Source organism: Podarcis raffonei, chromosome 3 (assembly GCF_027172205.1).
Source record: "Podarcis raffonei isolate rPodRaf1 chromosome 3, rPodRaf1.pri, whole genome shotgun sequence".
Classification (NCBI taxonomy): domain Eukaryota; kingdom Metazoa; phylum Chordata; class Lepidosauria; order Squamata; family Lacertidae; genus Podarcis; species Podarcis raffonei.
Genome location: NC_070604.1, coordinates 24,013,727 through 24,032,408, shown reverse-complemented (window position 1 = coordinate 24,032,408; position 18,682 = coordinate 24,013,727). Strand labels below are relative to the sequence as shown.

Genomic DNA, 18,682 nt, shown 5'->3' with positions numbered 1-18,682 from the left:
GTGCGCTGATCTGGTTCGCCAGAAGCGGCTTAGTCATGCTGGCCACATGACCCGGAAGCTGTACGCCAGCTCCCTCGGCCAGTAAAGCGAGATGAGCACCGCAACCCCAGAGTCAGTCACGACTGGACCTAATGGTCAGGGGTCCCTTTACCTTTTATACACCCACCTAGTCCATAGGTAGCTTTACAGAAACCAGTGTCAGATATTAGGGTTACCTAAATAAGGTATCGGTGGTTGATGTCATTTTATAGTGTGTATAATGTTTTCCCCTTCAGTACTTGTAGAGAATATAGAGTGCTGCAACACTGGTGAACTGCAAGTAAGTCACAAAGTTTTGTGTCTGTAGAAGCTCAGTTGAAATATGTTGAGTCAAACTTTGGTGGATTATGCCAGACATCAATAATGTACTGAATGGAACATATAAGGTTATGTCAAATACCACTGCATATTCTGCTGGCAAATGAGAATTTTAAATATAATCACTGTGACAGCAGTGCACCTATTTTTGAACTGACATTTATTCTCCACATGGTTACTAAAACTTTTATATTTTCAAGTCCCCATAATGCTATGTAATTTATGAGTTGTGTCACTAATTTAACATGCTTCTTAGGCTTTTTTATATCAGAAACTTGAATAAAATAGTAAACTTTCCAAGCCAATGATTGACTTGAAGGTACTAACCTTATTTTCTTATGGGTGAATTACATTGCAGTTAATATACTACTGCATTGTATATTGCAAGTACTGAAATCTTTTGCTCCAGCTTTGTATTCATTATTTGATACCTTGCTAAAAATGGTTGATCTTTGCAGACTCATTAGGAGGAAAAGCTTTTTAATGGCACTCAAGGCAATCTCAAAAATAGAACAAATATCTAAAAAGTATGACATAATCATCACAATTGATTAAGGGTGGTGTTTACAACCTAATGGCAACAGCTAATTGTGTATGGTTTTGAGGATGTTGCTGCAAGATTTTACTCCAATCTTGTTTCATATATAAGAATATAGATTTGCATTCATAAATGAAATAACTAATAGGAGATACAGAAGAGAAGATGCTCTTAGTACCTTCATTAGTAGAAGCATGTAATGTGTTTGCAGAAGGGACTTTTTATAGTGGTACCCTTAATTTGAAATGCTCTCCCCAAGAACATATATCTGACTCTGACATTACAAGCTTTTGGGTAGCATTTTCCCAGGTATCTAGATGTTTGATGGTTTTTGAAATTTTGGCCCAGTTATATGTTGTGTGAATTAGTTTGATTCATGCTTTTGTTTAATACCCTTGGATCCTTGATGAAGAGTGATTAAGAAATATTTAAAATAAAGTAGGATAGTAGATCCAGACCCAGGAATTTTTTCCACAATGAACATATTGGGGCATATTACTGGTGTACAGGGGATTAAGCTGGCATAATGATGTATGTCTGTAATTCTGTGCTTGTAAAGAATATATGTGTGTGCAAAGGGCTGCATACCAATGTGACAAAAAAAAAAAAAGATAATGCAAGATGGGATACGATAGTTGGCTCTTTACCTTTTCTGCTCTCAGCCAGAAATACCCTGGGTATCCTGTCAACAGCCCTCTGACTGTCAAGGAGCTAGTGGTGCTCAACATGAAATTGCTAGCCATCCTGCTATTCCAGGATTTGGTGATCTGTATGATGGAAATACAATGAGTGATGTTGGATGAGATAGATGATGTTAATGTGTCCCAACTCTGTCCAACAAGGTTTTTTGGTGCAGCAGCAGGTGAGTTGTGATAAACACTAAGGTGACATTTGTGATGTCATCTTCTGCCCACTTGCTATCCAGGTGCCCTGTCCAGTCCTCACCTGACTGAATACAGTGGTACCTCTGGTTACGTACTTAATTCGTTCTGGAGGTCCATTCTTAACCTGAAGCTGTTCTTAACCTGAAGCACCACTTTAGTTAATGAGGCCTCCTGCTGCTGCTGTGCCGCCGCCGTACAATTTCTGTTCTCATCCTGAAGCAAAGTTCTTAACCTGAAGCACTATTTCTATGGAGAGAGGCTCAGAACTTACAGGGTTAAGAGTTCTGAGTGATGACGTCTCACATTTTGAGGCGTGGTTTAGAACACTGAAGGGAGGGTTTTACTGCGTCTCTCAGTGTGTGCGTGTTTGCTCCGTGGAGAGAGCAGCGATGAGCGAACTGTCGCCGGGAAATTTATAGCTGTTGTGTTTTGCTAAGGAATAAAGACTTTAAAGATAAGGAGACAGCCTGCGTTCAGCCTGAGTTATTGCCCTCACACGAAGAGCGTTCAAGCTTCTGTTCCGCTGTGTTTACTCTGCTGGAGTCAAAGGTCCTTGGGGGAAGACCAGAGCCGCGCAGAGAAGTGTGCCGGACCCCCGGACGCCATTGGCCTCCATAATTTCTGGGTTAGCTGAGTCTGTAACCTGTAGCGTATGTAACCTGAAGCGTATGTAACCCGAGGTACCACTGTACACAGATTTGGGGTGGGTCATTCTGTTGATGTACAGCAGGTGGAACACTACCAGCTGAGACGTGTGTCAGCTAGGATATGAATTACTGAATGTAATAATAACAACAACAACAACAACAACAACAACAACAACGCCTTCAATATCTTTTACTTTGTTAAAACGTTATTGTTATCAGCAAGATCTTTGAGTAGAAAAGTTTTTTTGGGGTGGTGGTGGCTTGAATATATATTCCCTCACTTACACTTGCTTTCTAGTAGAACAAATGAAGATTTAACTGTCTGTGCTCTTCACTGATTTTCCTCCCTGACTGGGGGCACTCCTCCCCCAACTTTGATTTGTAAGAATTGACACACACATCCTTCCCCAAAGGAAGAACTCCATGCAGAGCCAAGACAAGCCACATACAGTTTAAGAACCTGGAGGCTAATATAATTCCTCTAAACAATAAACATTTAATTGATCTGTTATGTCCTCAAGCTTAAAGTTCCACCCGAATTGGCCAGTGGAAGCCATACATCAACAAAACTCTAGACTTGTAATGTCCTATTGTACCCAAATGTCAGCTGCAGAGAAGTAATTAACTTTTGAGGAAGCAGTTTTAACCTGGATATTGCAAGTATTGTCTTTATATTGTATAACTTGGATATTAACTCTATTCTTCAAGTATTGTTCAATTTCGTGAATATTTAGCATGCCGCTATACCAGAATCAGTTAAGAGTTAGGCTTTTTTTGTACCTAACTTCTTTTGGGTTGTCTGAGAGATACAGTCTTACTTTGTTTTGCGGCTGGCATCCATTCCGGAGCCCCAGCTGCTAGCCGAAAAGGACGCAGGGCAAAGTGCCGCGTCTGCACACGCACACGGAGCGGTTTGCACTTCTGCACATGCACAAAATGCAATTTAGCGCTTCTGTGCATGCGTGAGCAGCAAGCCCGGAAGTAACCTGTTCTGGTACTTCCGGGTTTGCCATGGATGTTCCCTGGAATGGACACTAGACAAGGCGGACGTTTGCGGAGGTATTACTGTACATGTACTATGTGTACAGAAACGTTATGTTTCTCTGATTCAGAATAGATGCTTAATGACGAGGCAGAGTCCCAAATGGAAAACATTTTATGGTCCCATCCAGCTCAACTGAAAACCGGATTGTGGCATTCCGTTCAAAAGCCAGCAACAGAAGTCTCGTTTAGTGATAGGATGACCAACTAATTCCATCCCGCATCAGTCTTGTGAACACTTCAGCATGGTTCCATTTTATCCTATTTTGTGCAGATTATTTTGAATTTTTCGTGGAAAGTCCACATTTAAATTACCGCATTTTTCTGTGTATAAGACAAGGGTTTTTTTAATTAAGAAATAATGTTAAAAATCAGTGGTTGTCTTGTACATGGATAGTGCAGAGGGGGGACGGGCGATTGGTATCAGCTGCAAGCAGGAGATTTTTCACGGTGATTGGGCGGGTGATTGGTGTCTGAGGCAAGGGCTGCTGGGGCAAATGGGCGCACAATTTATGGCTGCTGTTGGTGAACGGGCAGACGATTGGTGGCTTCGTTAAAAGCTCAACAACTCTGGGCAATCCCCCCCCCCCAAAATGCTCAACAACTCTGGGCAATGTCCCCAAAAAAGTTTCACAACTCTTTCCTTAATTTGTAGTCCCCCAAAATAGGGGTCGTCTTATACATGGGGGCGTGTTATACATGGAAAAATATGGTATATACATTTTGTATGCACTTGTAAAATACACATTTAAACACATAAAATACAGTCTTCAATGCTTTCATCCATAATACAATGCATGTTATGTGAATATTCAATACAAAATACATATTTTGTGCTACCTTTATGCATTGCAAAATTTAGAGAAGTGTGTAATCCAGCTGGGAGTTGTGTTCTGATCCACAGTAAATCTTGAGTGTCAGCTTGGGTTGGTCTATTGCAAAAAAGCAAACCAAATAAATCCCCCATCCTGACTCTTGCTTTTGCTCTTCTTTTTAACAGTAACCTTCACATCCAGACTTTTAGATATTTGAGTACCATTCATTCTTCATATAATAACAAAAATCCTTCTTCCACTAATCGTTATATAAGATGTTGTCCTGTCCACTTCTCAGCTTTGTATACATTCCTGCTCAGTCTTGTTGGGTGATAATGACAGTTGCCAGCATATTAGGCTTGACCATCATGACTTCAATATATCGAGTGGCTTCATGCCTGTTTAATACTGTGGAATTTTTCATTAATATATTAAGCAAAAGGGATGAGGAAGTGTTGCAGTAATATAACTGAAATTTTTATTTTAGTGAAATGGAAATTTGACATAATAGCAAAATCTGTCTTGTCTTAAAACTCGGGGCCTAGTTCACCTGGTAGAGCTCCACACTTGCAATCTAGATTCTTCCATTGGACACTGCCTCATGCTGTAACAGGCCATTGGCTTATTTAAAGGTAAAGGTAAAGGGACCCCTGACTATTAGGTCCAGTCGTGACCGACTCTGGGGTTCCGGGGCTCATCTCGCTTTATTGGCTGAGGGAGCCAGTGTACAGCTTCTAGGTCATGTGGCCAGCATGACTAAGCCTCTTCTGGCGAACAAGAGCAGCACACGGAAACACTTTACCTTCCCGCCAGAGCGGCACCTATTTATCTACTTGCACTTTGACGTGCTTTCGAACTGCTGGTTGGCAGGAGCAGGGACTGAGCAACGTGAGCTCATCCCGTCGCGGGGATTCGAACCGCCGACCTTCTGATTGGCAAGTTCTAGGCTCTGTGGTTTAACCCACAGCGCCACTCGTTTCCCTTATTTAGCTCAGCATTATCTACACTGGTTTGCAGTGTCTTTCCAGGGTTTCAGGCAAGGGGCTCCTACCTGGAGATGCCATGGTGTTAACATAGGACCCTTTCCATACAAAGCATGTACTCTTAACACTGAGATATGGCACCCCCATTAACAGCAATATCCCAAAGAAAAATCGACCCATATGTTTACAGAACTTCATCAGATATAGCCATTACTATGCAGGCACAGACACCAATCAGGCATGTGATAATGGGGGCCCAGAATGCTGTTAGTTCGCTTAAATTCCATTTGATGCCATACAGATATAAAATCCCTTTGTTTATATGTTCAATAAAACCAATGTCCAATCATGTCCATGTAAGTAAGGGGAAGGGGAGTGCTTTTTCATTTTTGTCAAATGGCATATATGTATTTATGGAAAATTCCAGTTAAATAAGTTGGCAAATTATAAGGTATTTTAATAAATCAGTTGTTTGAGTGGCAAATCTGGCTAAGTTGGCAGATTTTAATAAGATAACTGCAGATTTATCCCTTTGACAGTCTAATGAGAGCTTCAAAGACAGACTCTTCACTTCCTCTGAAAGAGGGAATGACATAGATTTAATAAGGAACACAATTTTACTCCTTGAAGTTTCTGTCTAATGTATACATGTTTGAATAATTCATATACATGTATCTATTTGCAGGTTGAAGTTTAATTTATTACTTAAGTCCTTCACTGGCTGATGGAAATATACTAATTATTAACTTCAGAAGAAACCTCTGGTTTTCAATCTTGGCATAGGGTTTGTGCATAAATGTGGTCTGCTGCTTTTAGAAGCCATGGCAATGACCAGAGGCAAATGTCACATATTCCAGTCCAACAGAGAAAGTCCAGCATGCTAGGAGATGAAAGGGGCAAACGTTTTTAAAACCCTACCACCACATCACCAGGACATCAGAAAAGATAAAATTGCAGGAACTCACTACAACCCATCACAAAATATTTGACATGCAACTTGGTTCTACATATAGCAACACATCTGCCCCAGTGTTCCTCGAGCAGTTCTCCCTGCCCCCTAGATACAAAACCCGTAGAACAGTTAATATCAAACGTGTCTGTGAATTTCAGCACGACCTTCTCAAGCCCTCAATATTGCTAAACCACTGTAAATGGACTGTCAATTAAATTATGAGGTGGGGGTGGGGGGAGGATGAGAGCCAGTGTTTAAGTACTCCCTTACTGTTATTTAAAATGAAACTAAATTTCCAGCTACAGACCAAGCATATTGGAGAAAGATATTCTAGGTGAAAGTTCTTCCTGGTGTACCAGTTTTATATGTGAAGGGAGTAAAATAAAAAATGGAGAAGTATTAAACCCCTCCAATCTATGAACAGACAGATCATATATTTCCTCAGTAACTTAAAAATAGGGATATTTATTGCTGACTCATGGAGAGAATGCTACCAGCAGTCCTGGAACAACAGATAATGACCATTCTATCTTCTGCACTGTTTCTAAAACTCCTGTGAGTTCTTAATATCCAATGTGTGTTCTAGTGAGACACAGTGAGATACAGGAAACGCATGACCAAAACCCAATAGGCACATGCACAAGCTGTTTGCTTCTTCAGTGTGGCCCACACCTCTTTTTTTATGTATATATTTATGTATTTGTATGTGCTTGCTCCTCAGTCAAGGGCTTTCAGAGCAACATACATCAGAAATGAAGCTAGAGTAAAATTGGATAACATTAAAACAACACAGCAGAGCGGGGGGCGGGGGAACAGTATTAAAAATTCATTTAAAACAGATAGATCTCAAAGGTCTGCACTTGGTGCCAAAAAGAAGAGAGAGAGAGCACCAGCTGAGTCTCTGGAGAGTGACACTGTTCCAGTCAAGTACATGGAGGAGCAGCTGGGAGCATCACCCCAGATGGGAGTAAGCAAGAGAGTAAGCAAGGGAGTGGAAGGAAAAGGATGAGAGTAAACATAGAAGTTGAAGGGTGCTTGTTGCTTCCTTCTCCAGGGATAAGAGATGTCCTGGAAGCCAGTGTGTTGTCTTTTCCAGGGATGAGGATGTAGCGCAGTGGCTTCGCATGCAGAAGGTCTAAGGTTAAATCTCCAGCATCTCCAGACAGGGATGGGACTGACCTTTGTCCCAAAGCCTGGTGTGCTCATAGCAGTCAGTGTAGACAATACTGAGCTAGGTGGATCAATGGTCCGACTCAGTATAAGGCAGATTGCTGGGAAATGGAGTAGTGAAACTCCCAGGCCAGGAGCAGTCCCTCGTCAACTGGACCTTTTCTTCCACAAAGTTGGTGGTTCCTCCTGAGATCTAGAGGGAACCTGCTGCTGCCCTGGGCTGCTTTGGAAGGAAGAGGAAGGTGTAGATCTAACTGACTAACTTACTTTCTTGTGCTTCTTTCCTTTCCTTTAGTTAATTCAGCCTAGTTTATGTTAATATAATACGTGTTACATAGACTTGAGAGAAGTAAGGTCTTGGGTTTATGCTGTACAGTGTAGTTAATTTGTTTTGATTTTTTGTATTTTCCACCTTGTCTACTCCTTTCACAGGTGGAATATAAATTGCATAAATAAATCCTATGAGTCTATGAAATACCGCATAATACTCTCCTGCATTATTTTTATGCATTTTCCTCTGACCTGTGTTATTTCTGTTTGCCCTTTACAGATAGATTTCGTATTGGGCATATCATTAAAGGAAAGTAGAGGAAAACATCTGCAGAATAATTCCCTGGTCCTGGGAAAGCAGCCATAAAAGGGATCAGGGCACACAGAAAGTTCTGACAGTTTGAACATATTGTTATGTGTGGCCAGAAATGCCTTTGGGCCCACTAAACATAATTTTGTAATATACTGTAAACACAAAATAACAAAGCATAATGTATAAGAAGTGGGGGCTGGGGTGGAGACATCATAGATGCAGTCATTGTGGCCAATGTGGACACAAAATGGAGGACATCATGACAATAGGGTTCCATCTTCCAAGCACAGCACTGTTAAGGGTTTTCCTTTGAAAATCCTGTTTTATCTTAGGCTTTGACATGCAAACAGTCCATGTAGATGATTTATTACATTATTTAATCGTGTCTGGGTTTATGTATTTGTGAATTGGTTTCAGTAAGTCCCAAAGGAGGTCATGACTTCATTATATTAACCACAGTGCCAAGTACATAGTAAGCAAAAGTACCCTAGGTTAAGAAAGAAGGAAGGAAATTTGTACATTTTATACCAGCAGGAGATGAAGAGAAACAGAGACACCGAGAGGTGAATTAGCTTCCACAGCACAGAGTCAAGTCAGATCAGTGTTTTTGCTTGCAGGGTGAATGTTTGATGGACCGAGCCATATTCGACAAAGAGGGAGATGTGTTAATCTTATTTACTCCCTCAAGGACATGCTTTTAATTGAAAGGAAGTAAGCCATGGTTGCAAGGCACACTGTTAGCATTAGCTTGTAATCAAAAGCAAGGCTCAGTAGGGACAAGTGTGACAAAAAAGATGCTAGGTTGGCTGCTTGCTCATAAGTAAGTAACCTGCAGCTGCAGCTGATAAGGGGCTGCAAACCTGCAGGCTCTTCCTGATGGCTTATATGGGTTACAGGCAGCAAAAGAAGGCAGAGGTTGTCTCTTAAAGGAGGATAAAAACTGGTGTGAGGTGGTGGGTGGCCTGGTTGGCTATTTTTTCCCAACACCTGATGAGTAGGCTTCTTGGACAGATAGGAAGTAATGAAAAGCTGTCTTAAGCTTGTGGGGGACAGTGTGACCTTTCATACCTTTTAGCTTTGGTGGTGGTTTAATATTTTATTTCCGGTTTTCTGTAGTCAGAGACAAATTGCTACAGGTTTGCCAACTCACTTAATACACCTGAACCCCCAAACATCTCAACACTAGCCCCAGCACATCTGTCTCTCCTGGTTCGGATGGAATGGAGAGATAGATATGGGTGTCATCAGCACACTGATGGCACATTGCTCCTAATCCCCAGATGACTCCCCCCATCCTAAAGGTATCAAATTGGACGAGAGACAAGACAGAACCCTGTTGAACCCCACAACACAATTGCCACTGTGCCAAACAGTGGTAGCAAATCTGGAGACAGGAGTGGACCCATTGTCACATATTACCCCCAACTGACAGAGTCTCTCCAGAAGGGTATACCATTGTCCACAATATCAAAAGCCACCAAGGGATCATAGACAACCATCAAGGTGGCATTCCACTTCTCATGATAAATGTCATGGGCCAGGAATCAGCTTTGCCTGCTGAACAGCAGCCTGAAGGAGGTGAAGGCAGCGTGACTTCACCTGAAACTGATCAACCTTCACAAAGGAGAAGGCACAGATGAGTAGCAGCTCTTAGTCTTTCCTAAGCAGCAGGCAGATGCTAGAAAAAAAATGCCTTTAGTTCCTGGCTCTGCACTGCTGCTTCCTTCTCTCCATCTGGATCCTTAGCTCTGTGACCATCTGAACTTCCTGACCTCTGGACTAGATCCTTGGCTCTGTGATCACCTGGACCCTCTGACCTCTGGACTGTCTTCTGACTTTGTATGTGGATTCTGCTCTCAAAGGGACTCGGACGGGCCCATATTCAGGAGTACAGAGGCAACTTCTGGGCTGAAGCAGCCAGAAACTGGATTGAAAAAAGATTTAGATGTTCAGCTTCATCTTGGTGCACCTGCAGCTGCCCAGCTACCACCCTATAGAAAACTACAACTGATTGGTAGTTATCTAATACCTTTGGGTCCAGGGATATTCTCTTCAGGAGGCTGCTGCTTCCATTGAAGTAGTCAGCTCCACCCCTCCTGCAAAGAATCATTAGCCATTTCCTGGAACCACTCTGTCAAGCCCTCCTTGACTAGATCACACAAGCCAAGATGGGCAAGAGTCAGCCAGATCACTGCAGGTGTCTTGTCCACATCCTCAAGTTTGCAACTCACAACTGATCTCACAAGATGTGGGTAGATGGTGCTCTGGGGATCTTGCCATCATTTGCTTTAACTGTGGCATCAAGTACAGGGAATGTGAGCTATTTTCCCCTCAAGGTAAGCAGAAAAATTGGTGCCAACAGGTGGAACAATGTTCTTATTAACAGGCTGGACTTAACCACCCTATTTAGAACAATTTTCTAAGCTGTAGAATTTATGCTCCCCCCCCCCAATTTCTCTATGTAATTGTGGAATGTGATTCAGCCATCTCACCCTTTACAAAGGACCACAGCTGTGACCATATAATATTTGATGGTAACATTGTATGTTGGATACTGCATTTTATCCGAAGCTTCTTTTGATGAAGGTGGCTTATTATATGGAGACAGCTGCTCTGGATCCAACCCAAAGTTTTTAATTCAAATTTAAACTTTGTTTTTCCAACTGTATAGGTTCAGCTCCCATCATTGGACACACCCCATCATTGGACACACCCATTTCACCAATCACCTTTATACTGTGTGTGTACTGGGGCAAAGGACTGCTACAGTTGTTAGAATCATAGAATTATAAAATTGCAGGGTTGGAAGGGACTAGAAGGGTCATCTAGTCAAACCCTCTGCAAATGCAGGAATCATTGGCCCAGCGTGGAGCTGAAACGCACAACCCTGAGATTAAGGGTCTCATGTTCTACCGACTGAGGTGTGATTAGTGCTTCATTATAATGAAGAGAGATGATGCTTCAGGAAGTGAGCATGCTGGTGCAAGCACACATACTCTGGGGATATAAGGAATTGAGGTACAAAGATTATTGTGTTGGACACTCAACAATAAGCAGGAGTGTGTTCCTCTTGGAAAAGAAGTCACTCAGTATCCCTTAATTTTCAAGTTTGACCTGTTTTCCCAGGCATTCTGTTGCATAACTGTTGCATAACACAATGTGCTTATTGATGGGTGTGAGGGTGGTTGAATAACTTATGTACAGTCTGCTTGATGTAATCATTCTGATTGCTTTACTACTACAGTGAAATGTTTGAAAATTATATGTAACCAATTTTGAATGTAAGGCCATGTCTCAGATGAAAACCTGTTGTTTTGAGAGGTATTGGAAAGCTCAAATTGCCCATACATCAACTCTACTTCTGTATGGCATGAAATGTATATGTGGCTTCTGTGTAAAACATTTCATAAAAAAGAAAAAGCTAAGCCGTGTCAGCATAGTCCATTATGATAGAGATTAAGTATAATATGTCCAGACTGCTGTATTTAATTGTATATCTTTATTAATACTACGTATGCATTATCTTCACATGCACGCAGTAATGAGCCTAATGAGTTTTTGCTTCACTTTTCAATGCCACATTTTTTTACTCTCCCTAGGTTGACAGGCATGAATCTTCCCTCTCCTGTTATCAGCAGCAAAAACTGGTTACGGCTCCATTTCACTTCTGACAGTAATCACAGGCGGAAAGGATTTAATGCCCAGTTTCAAGGTAAGAATTACATAGGGAACTGTCAGTAGAAATCTATTCCATGCCCCCCCCCAAAAAATCTAAAAGAAGTCATGGTAGTGAAAATGTTTTATTTAGACACTGTACATTTGGGGGATAAACAGCCAAGAGCCAAGTCCTTTCCAGCTTGGAATCACAGTCCTTGCCACTCAAAAATATTGGTCTCAGTTGAAATCTGTTTAATAGCCCCATGATTGCTGCTGTATTTCTTTTGAAGTTAGTTACCATGACATATACGGTTATATGTCCCTCCTGGACTGCTGCCTTGCCAACACAGTTAACCCTTTTGTTTTAGACCAGACATTTTATTATTATTATTTAAGATGTCTACTATGTGGGTTTCTTTAAACCCATTTTAAATTCCCCTCCCTGTTACGCCTTTAATTGTCTTGGGTTCTTTGACATTGTTTAAATAGCAACTTCAAATGCTGACTGCTATAATAATGGTGTTGGAAACACTGGGCAGTGTCCAGTGAAATTTGTATTAGAGTGCAAGGATTTCTGCTTCCACAATGGAGCTCCTTCCATGTGGCCCTGCGTCCTCCCAAAATCTGCTCCAGAGGGTTCTGAGAACCCCCAAAACAGATTTGTGGGGCACACAGGGAGAGGTGAGGGACGGGGAGTTCCATTGCCCAGCCAAAAGTCCTTCTGGTAGCAGAAGCACTTTGTTGAATACCACCTACTGAACTAGTGATGCTCTCCAAGGTAGAAGGGGTTCTCCAGGGCTTGGCAGACTGTCTTTTCCTGCTTAGGACTATGAGCCCTAGAATTCCAGTTGGAAACTGATGGTACATGTGAGGGCTTTCTTGACAAAAGTCTCTTTATCCCTCTCTCCCTCTCTCTCCCTCCCTCCCTCTCTCCCTCTCTCTCCCTCTCCCTCCCTCCCTCCCTCCCTCCCTCCCTCTCCCCCCCCCCTCTCTCTCTCTCACACACACACACACACACAGTCAATTTCTCAGCTGAGATTTAGACTTAGAGTGCAAGTTCCCAGCAGAAAAGGATGCTCTGCTAGAGTGTGGGGAGCACCCAATTTCTCTGCTATGTTCAGATTGAATAATTGCAGTAAACATGAGCCTCTGTTGCAAGGGCTTTGATCATTTAAGGGGTGAGCAGTTGGATGCTTGTGCATCAATTTGCTATAGCATGAACTTGAGCACATAGATTAAGGCTATTGGAGAAGATGCATAGCCTTTTGTGCAGCACTCACACTACAGGAGGAATGATCATGCCATGTCACGTTCTGATAGATGAAGCTTTTCAAATTTTGTAATTTAAAAACTTGGGGGTGGGGGAGTTGGGTGCTTCTCTTTATGGTATACATTTTAATTTATTCAATATTATGGTTACTTAAACAGAATCTAAACTCTTAAATAAATCTGTCTACACTGAAACACAAAATAAAGGATAAACTTTGATTTAACAAAAGTAATTTATTCCAGAGGGCTATTTTAAAATGGAAGAACAGCACAGAATGATAACTTCATTTCCATTCATCTAAGGTGGTGCTTATATGAATCTGAATTGCAACATGGCACAAAATCCTAGAGAACAGTACAAATACTGTCTTCCTCATAAGATGACCTGCATTTACACGAGTGGTCTGTTGATGATACAAAATAACCATGGCCAGTTGGACTTAATTCAAGTGATTTGGGTAACCCACTTGTACTAATGGTAAAAAAAGAAGATCCAGTTCACATTTAAAGGCAAACGGACCTAATGCACACTTTGCAAAATAATCCAAGAAGAGAAAAAAGGCAACCATTGAAAGTTGCACTTCCCCAATTTTTTCAATGCAACTTTCCATCCAAGTCTTGTGTACAAAAATTATGGGTGGGATTTAAAGTAACACTAAGGAATTTCTCTTGGTCAATGCTAGCATTTGTGCTGCTGGATGGAACAACCTCTTCTCTCTTCCCCTCCCCTCATGCACTGTTCTGGGTGTTTTCCCAACTGCACAGAGCCAATGGGGGGCAGGAGATGGAAGAAAGCCTCATTGTCCTATCAGGACTCATTGCTCTGGCTCCCAATCGTTTTAACTATTTAGTTGAATTCAGCCCACCCACTTGGGAGTGCTGTATCCATACATAATTTCAATACTAGCCCAAGTAACGGAAGGCTCTGCTGCTCCGAACCTGACAAGGACCAACTAGAGAACTGGGCTTGGTGGTGAAGTGCAGGATACAAATAATAGTTTTATGAGAGAGCTCCCTTAATGATTTCCTGCATTGATGGCAATCAGTTATATACTTTTTTGTTATATTGGTATACTAGATCTTCATGATTCAACACTCAGAAATCTGACTCGTTTCCCAACTCTCAGAAAAAGCACACTATTCAGACTGCTGGACGTTTCTTTGTGGGCATCTTTATTAGATTTCTGTTTTATGAGAAAAGTAGAGCTTTAGCGTTGTCACTTTTTCTATATGTCCACAAGGATATTTATCAAAAAGCAATTTTTCTAAAATGGAATGTTTATTGATTTTGTTCCTACCTGATAAATCTTTGCCTAAAATCAACTTTTGTGATTAAAGTGGAAAGAAAACAAGGGAAAGTCACTTGTTTATACACCTGGAGTTAGTAATTAGTTATACTTACAAATTCGCACGTACAGTTTCATTTAACATCAGCTGCAGTCCTAAGCATATTACTTGCCAGAAAGCAACACTACAAGCAATGAGGATTTAAATAAAACTACAGTTATTAAACTGAAGAAGAGTAACATTTTGATTCACAAAAGTCATTCATTATCCATTCCTTTTAATGGGGGTGATTGTCACTAAGAAACCAAAATCTGTGTGGAAAACATTTGTGTGAAGTTGCTGTTTCTGGCCACACCTCTGATATTTTCACCTAAAAAAGAAGGATCTTGCTTGCATGGTTAAAACTGGCCCTTACCCCATGGGTACCACCTCACATAAACACCTGCCCATGTTTTTAATAAGAAAAAGTTGACCCTTTGTCAGAAATGGAGGTAGGGTGATTGTTGTTGTTGTTGTTGTTGTTGTTATTTATTATTATTATAAATGGAACATCAGGCATAACAACTGATGTTTATGTTAGGCTTCTATAGGAGATACTATCCCACTTTTCCAAGTCATCCCTCCTCTCACAGGATGTGACATATTTTACATCTTGTTGCTTAGCGGTTATGTTGATACTGTTCTCTCTGTTATTACCTCTTCTTGACTGAATCCATCAGCTATCAATTTTCAGTGATGTTTCAAAATGGAGAGACCCACCTGTCAGATTGACTTGCAAATATGCTTAGCCATTTTGTTAAAAATTGGGAAATGGCATGGTAATTTCCAAACTACTTTTAAAATCAGACTTCTCATTTGCCTCCACAGTCTCTTGATAACTTATTATTTGAAATGTTGATAGCCCACCCTTCATAACTAAAAATACCAGGGTGGATACTGGGGACAAACACAAAAAAAGCCCTGACTAAATAATAAAATAAACAACAGTAAATACTAAAATGCATCATCAAATAAAGCAGCTAAAAACAACATAGCAATCTACCCACAATACTGAATCTTCCTGTGTGAATTAATTAGTCTTGATCTAGTACCAACATGATAACTCTGTTGATATGGAGGCATTAGGTTGGCAGTAGAATTGGATGTCACCACAGAGATGGCTCTTAAATCTCCCCCTGTTTAACAAAGTGAAGTCATTCAATTACCTGAAATAGAACGAGGTATAATTTCTTCAGCGTGGATTTTTGAACACCTCTCCTCTCCTTAGAGAAGGGCTCTTAAAAGCCATCCCTACTTGTAATCATTATACTAGCTTGTCTTTACTGTGACCATTTTCAGATGTTTTCCACAGAAGCAGTACATATTAGCATGAAGACTCAAATATCAGGAGACATGAGAAAATGGCTCAGATTTAACAAATGACCTGATTCATGTTTTGTGAATATTCAAGTACTTGTTAATAGTTTTTGTTGTCATAACAACTCTAAAAAAGTAGAAGTTGACTGTCTCATATAAACCTTGTGTATATCAAAATTTACCAAATTGCTGATATTCATGGTGACATATCCACCAGCTGCACAAAAAGAAGTTCAGATACTTATAAATCCAGCAAGATTGAGTCAGCTTGTGTTCAGAACTGCAACTCTTGTAATGTGTTTTTAAAACAGAACAAAACAATAAATGACCTGAACTTGAAGTGTTTCCTACCATGCAATCTCCTTTTTGTCTGGCTGGTAATTCATTGTACAATCTATTTGTTGAGCTAAATATAATCACTTTTATGGGAAAAGAAGCATATCATAACAAATTACAAAGCTAATGGTCTTACGCAAACAATCTGATCAAAAAAGGGCTGTGCAGGATTAATTCTGTTTCACATGTTTGAAAGATTGATTAAAAGAGATTAAAGCACCATTGTGGCTGTGCTGTTGTAGGCTATCTTTACAAGTGAAAGATTTAATCTTGAGAATTCAGCTTTTACTCAATATTGCTTCCCACATTGCTGAGGCCCTCAAGCTAATTGAAAGCGAAATGATACCTATTGTTGGTTGCTCCTGAGACACAAGTTTCAGCTTTAGTTTGAAACTGGCTAGTCAAGATAAAATTGCTTCATTTGAGGTCATTTTCAATTTTATACTCCCCCCCCACACACACAATCAGCTACCATTGTGATTTTCTGCTTTATTGGGAAACCGTGATTGTACTTGCACCTTCATAGACGGGAAAGGCATGAAGAGGAGAGAAGAGAACATGAGTTGAGTAGGGAGATTGAGAACAGAAAAATTCAAGAATGAGGTTTCTGCACTATGGTTGAAAGAAAGATGTACAACAATATTATCTCAACAGGATCCAAATGTAGTCCATCCTAGAGAGGGGAAGGACTAAATGCCATTGGTTTCAGCGAGTCTCTTTGAAGTGGACTAAGCATTGTATTCAACACAGGCTAAGTAAATCCTTGTGTAATCAGGCCAACTTCCACTTATGCAACAGGACTCCTCCCCCACCTGTCTCCCCCCCTATTTTTTATGGATTTTCTTTCACCCTCTGGAGCAGTGGGGAAGGTGTGGGGTGCATGGTGGGAAGAGAGGGGAGAAAGTCCCATTTCAGAAGTTGAAGTCATTCTGCTTGTGCAAGGATTCAGTTGAAGCACGCCATCTGTCTGGATCTGACCCAGAGGCATCAATAGAGAGATTTAGTTGTATCTATTCTAGTGATCTCAGAGCTCTACCACATAGCCAAGCAGTATACTCTCTCAACGGCACCTGAAAAAAAGGACTGCCTGGTACCTTCATGACAGGCAAAAACATTCCACTTCTTCCAAGCCTTGGCCTAATTCAACAATCTATGGCCTTTTAAACTATGTATTTCTCTGTTTTTATATTGTAAACTGCCCTGTGATCCTTGGATGAAGGGTGGTATAGAAATGTAAAAACAAAAAAATAAAATGGTGTACTAGGCCTAGAATTTTCCATCAGCAACCCAACCTCTAGTACACCATTATCTTTGCTTCCACTGATATATCACTGAAATACCACTAAGGGTCTTTTTCAATAGCTTCATACTTCCAAATCAGAATTTAAACTTATTCTGAATGCAGCATCCTGCATGTCTCTACCTGACTTCTGAACAGTTATTTGTGCAGAATTGGTTTGGCTCATTTGTTTGTGCTTCAGGGGACTTTTGTGGGTGAATTGAAAAATCAGGCTGTATTAAAACAAGACCACCAGGGAATGAAAACACTACAGTGAAGCATTTTACAATATAGATAGGCTTCACATGCTTCCTAAAAGCAGGTGGGAAAGGAGGAGCAGCAGTAGATTTCATCAGGGAAGTTGTTCCATTGCTGCTTTTCAAGAAAGTCACAGTGCAGGTCTTGATATCTGCCACTGATGTTTTCACTTTGCACAGCAAGGGCAATTGAAGCACATGCTGGCTTGCTCAACATAACCTGTGTGAAAAGTTCATATAGGTCAGATAACTTGTTTGAAGCTGAACCTGGAAAACAAATGCCTCTGACTTTCCTCCAAATGTTCTAGTGCCTCCGAGGTTCCTTTTTGGTAAAAAAAAATAATGCTGGTGTCCCCTGCACTACTTTAAGGTTCAAGAATTTATTTTCAGTTTGTATTGTGTTGCTATGATTATAGTACCACTTTCTTCCAACCATTCCCACAAGTTTAAAAGTAAAGCCAAGGAGTTGCATAAGTTAAGAAAGGCTAAGTTTATAATGCATGCCAGTGATTCCTGCCACACGCTGTTTAAAGTTTAATTTTGATGCATTGTGGCCACATAACAGAGAATGGGTCAGAGAGACGTAACATGTTTTGATCATTATGCTCCAGAAGTTATCTGCCTCCTCTGTTTGACTACTTTGAATAATTCAGGCTTCGGCAAATAGATAATCCTGAAGTCAAACACTGAATATAATTGAAGCTGTAGGAATAAATCTTCAGTGGAGAAAAATTGCACAGGGGGAAAAAAGAAACAAACTCTATGGTAAAATGCATTGTTGTGCAAAAACCTGGAAAACCCAAATATCTGCTTTGTAGTAGTTTTGTAGTCGATCAAGTGGTGCCATTCTGTTCAGAGGACAATGCCAGCAAAAGAAGATGGGAGTGTTTTGGGGTTTGTTGTTGTTTTTGTTAATTTGCCATTCACCTTATGTAAATATGCTCTAGAGTTGAAGGTGGCTTGAGGTCTCGAATGTGAAAGTGAAAAAGGAAAATCAGCTCCCTTCCTTTTCTGTTAATAGATTTCCCCACCAGACCAAAGACTCTTCTGTGAATGGAAAGACTCTTTCACACTTGCAGAAGGGGGGACCATTAGATGAAACCCTCTCCCCCCCCTTAACTGCAATTCTTATGTAAACACCCAGCCCAGTCCACAGTTAAGAATGTGTTCTAACATACTCATGGAGTTCCTACATGTGTACTTAGTCCTCGTTCATTTCAGCTAAGAAGCCAACCCATTCACATAAAACAGGCATGCCAAACTTGGCCCTC

General features: G+C 40.8%; 1 protein-coding gene across 2 annotated transcripts in view; it reads left to right on the top strand.

The window, feature by feature from the left end:
* Window positions 1-18,682, top strand: part of CSMD1 (CUB and Sushi multiple domains 1) — a 949,519-nt gene that overhangs the window by 592,759 nt on the left and 338,078 nt on the right. For both annotated transcript variants that reach the window (XM_053380819.1, XM_053380818.1), the window contains exon 6: window positions 11,570-11,682. In XM_053380819.1, the coding sequence (XP_053236794.1) occupies window positions 11,570-11,682 (113 nt within the window). The remainder of the gene's footprint in view (window positions 1-11,569; window positions 11,683-18,682) is intronic.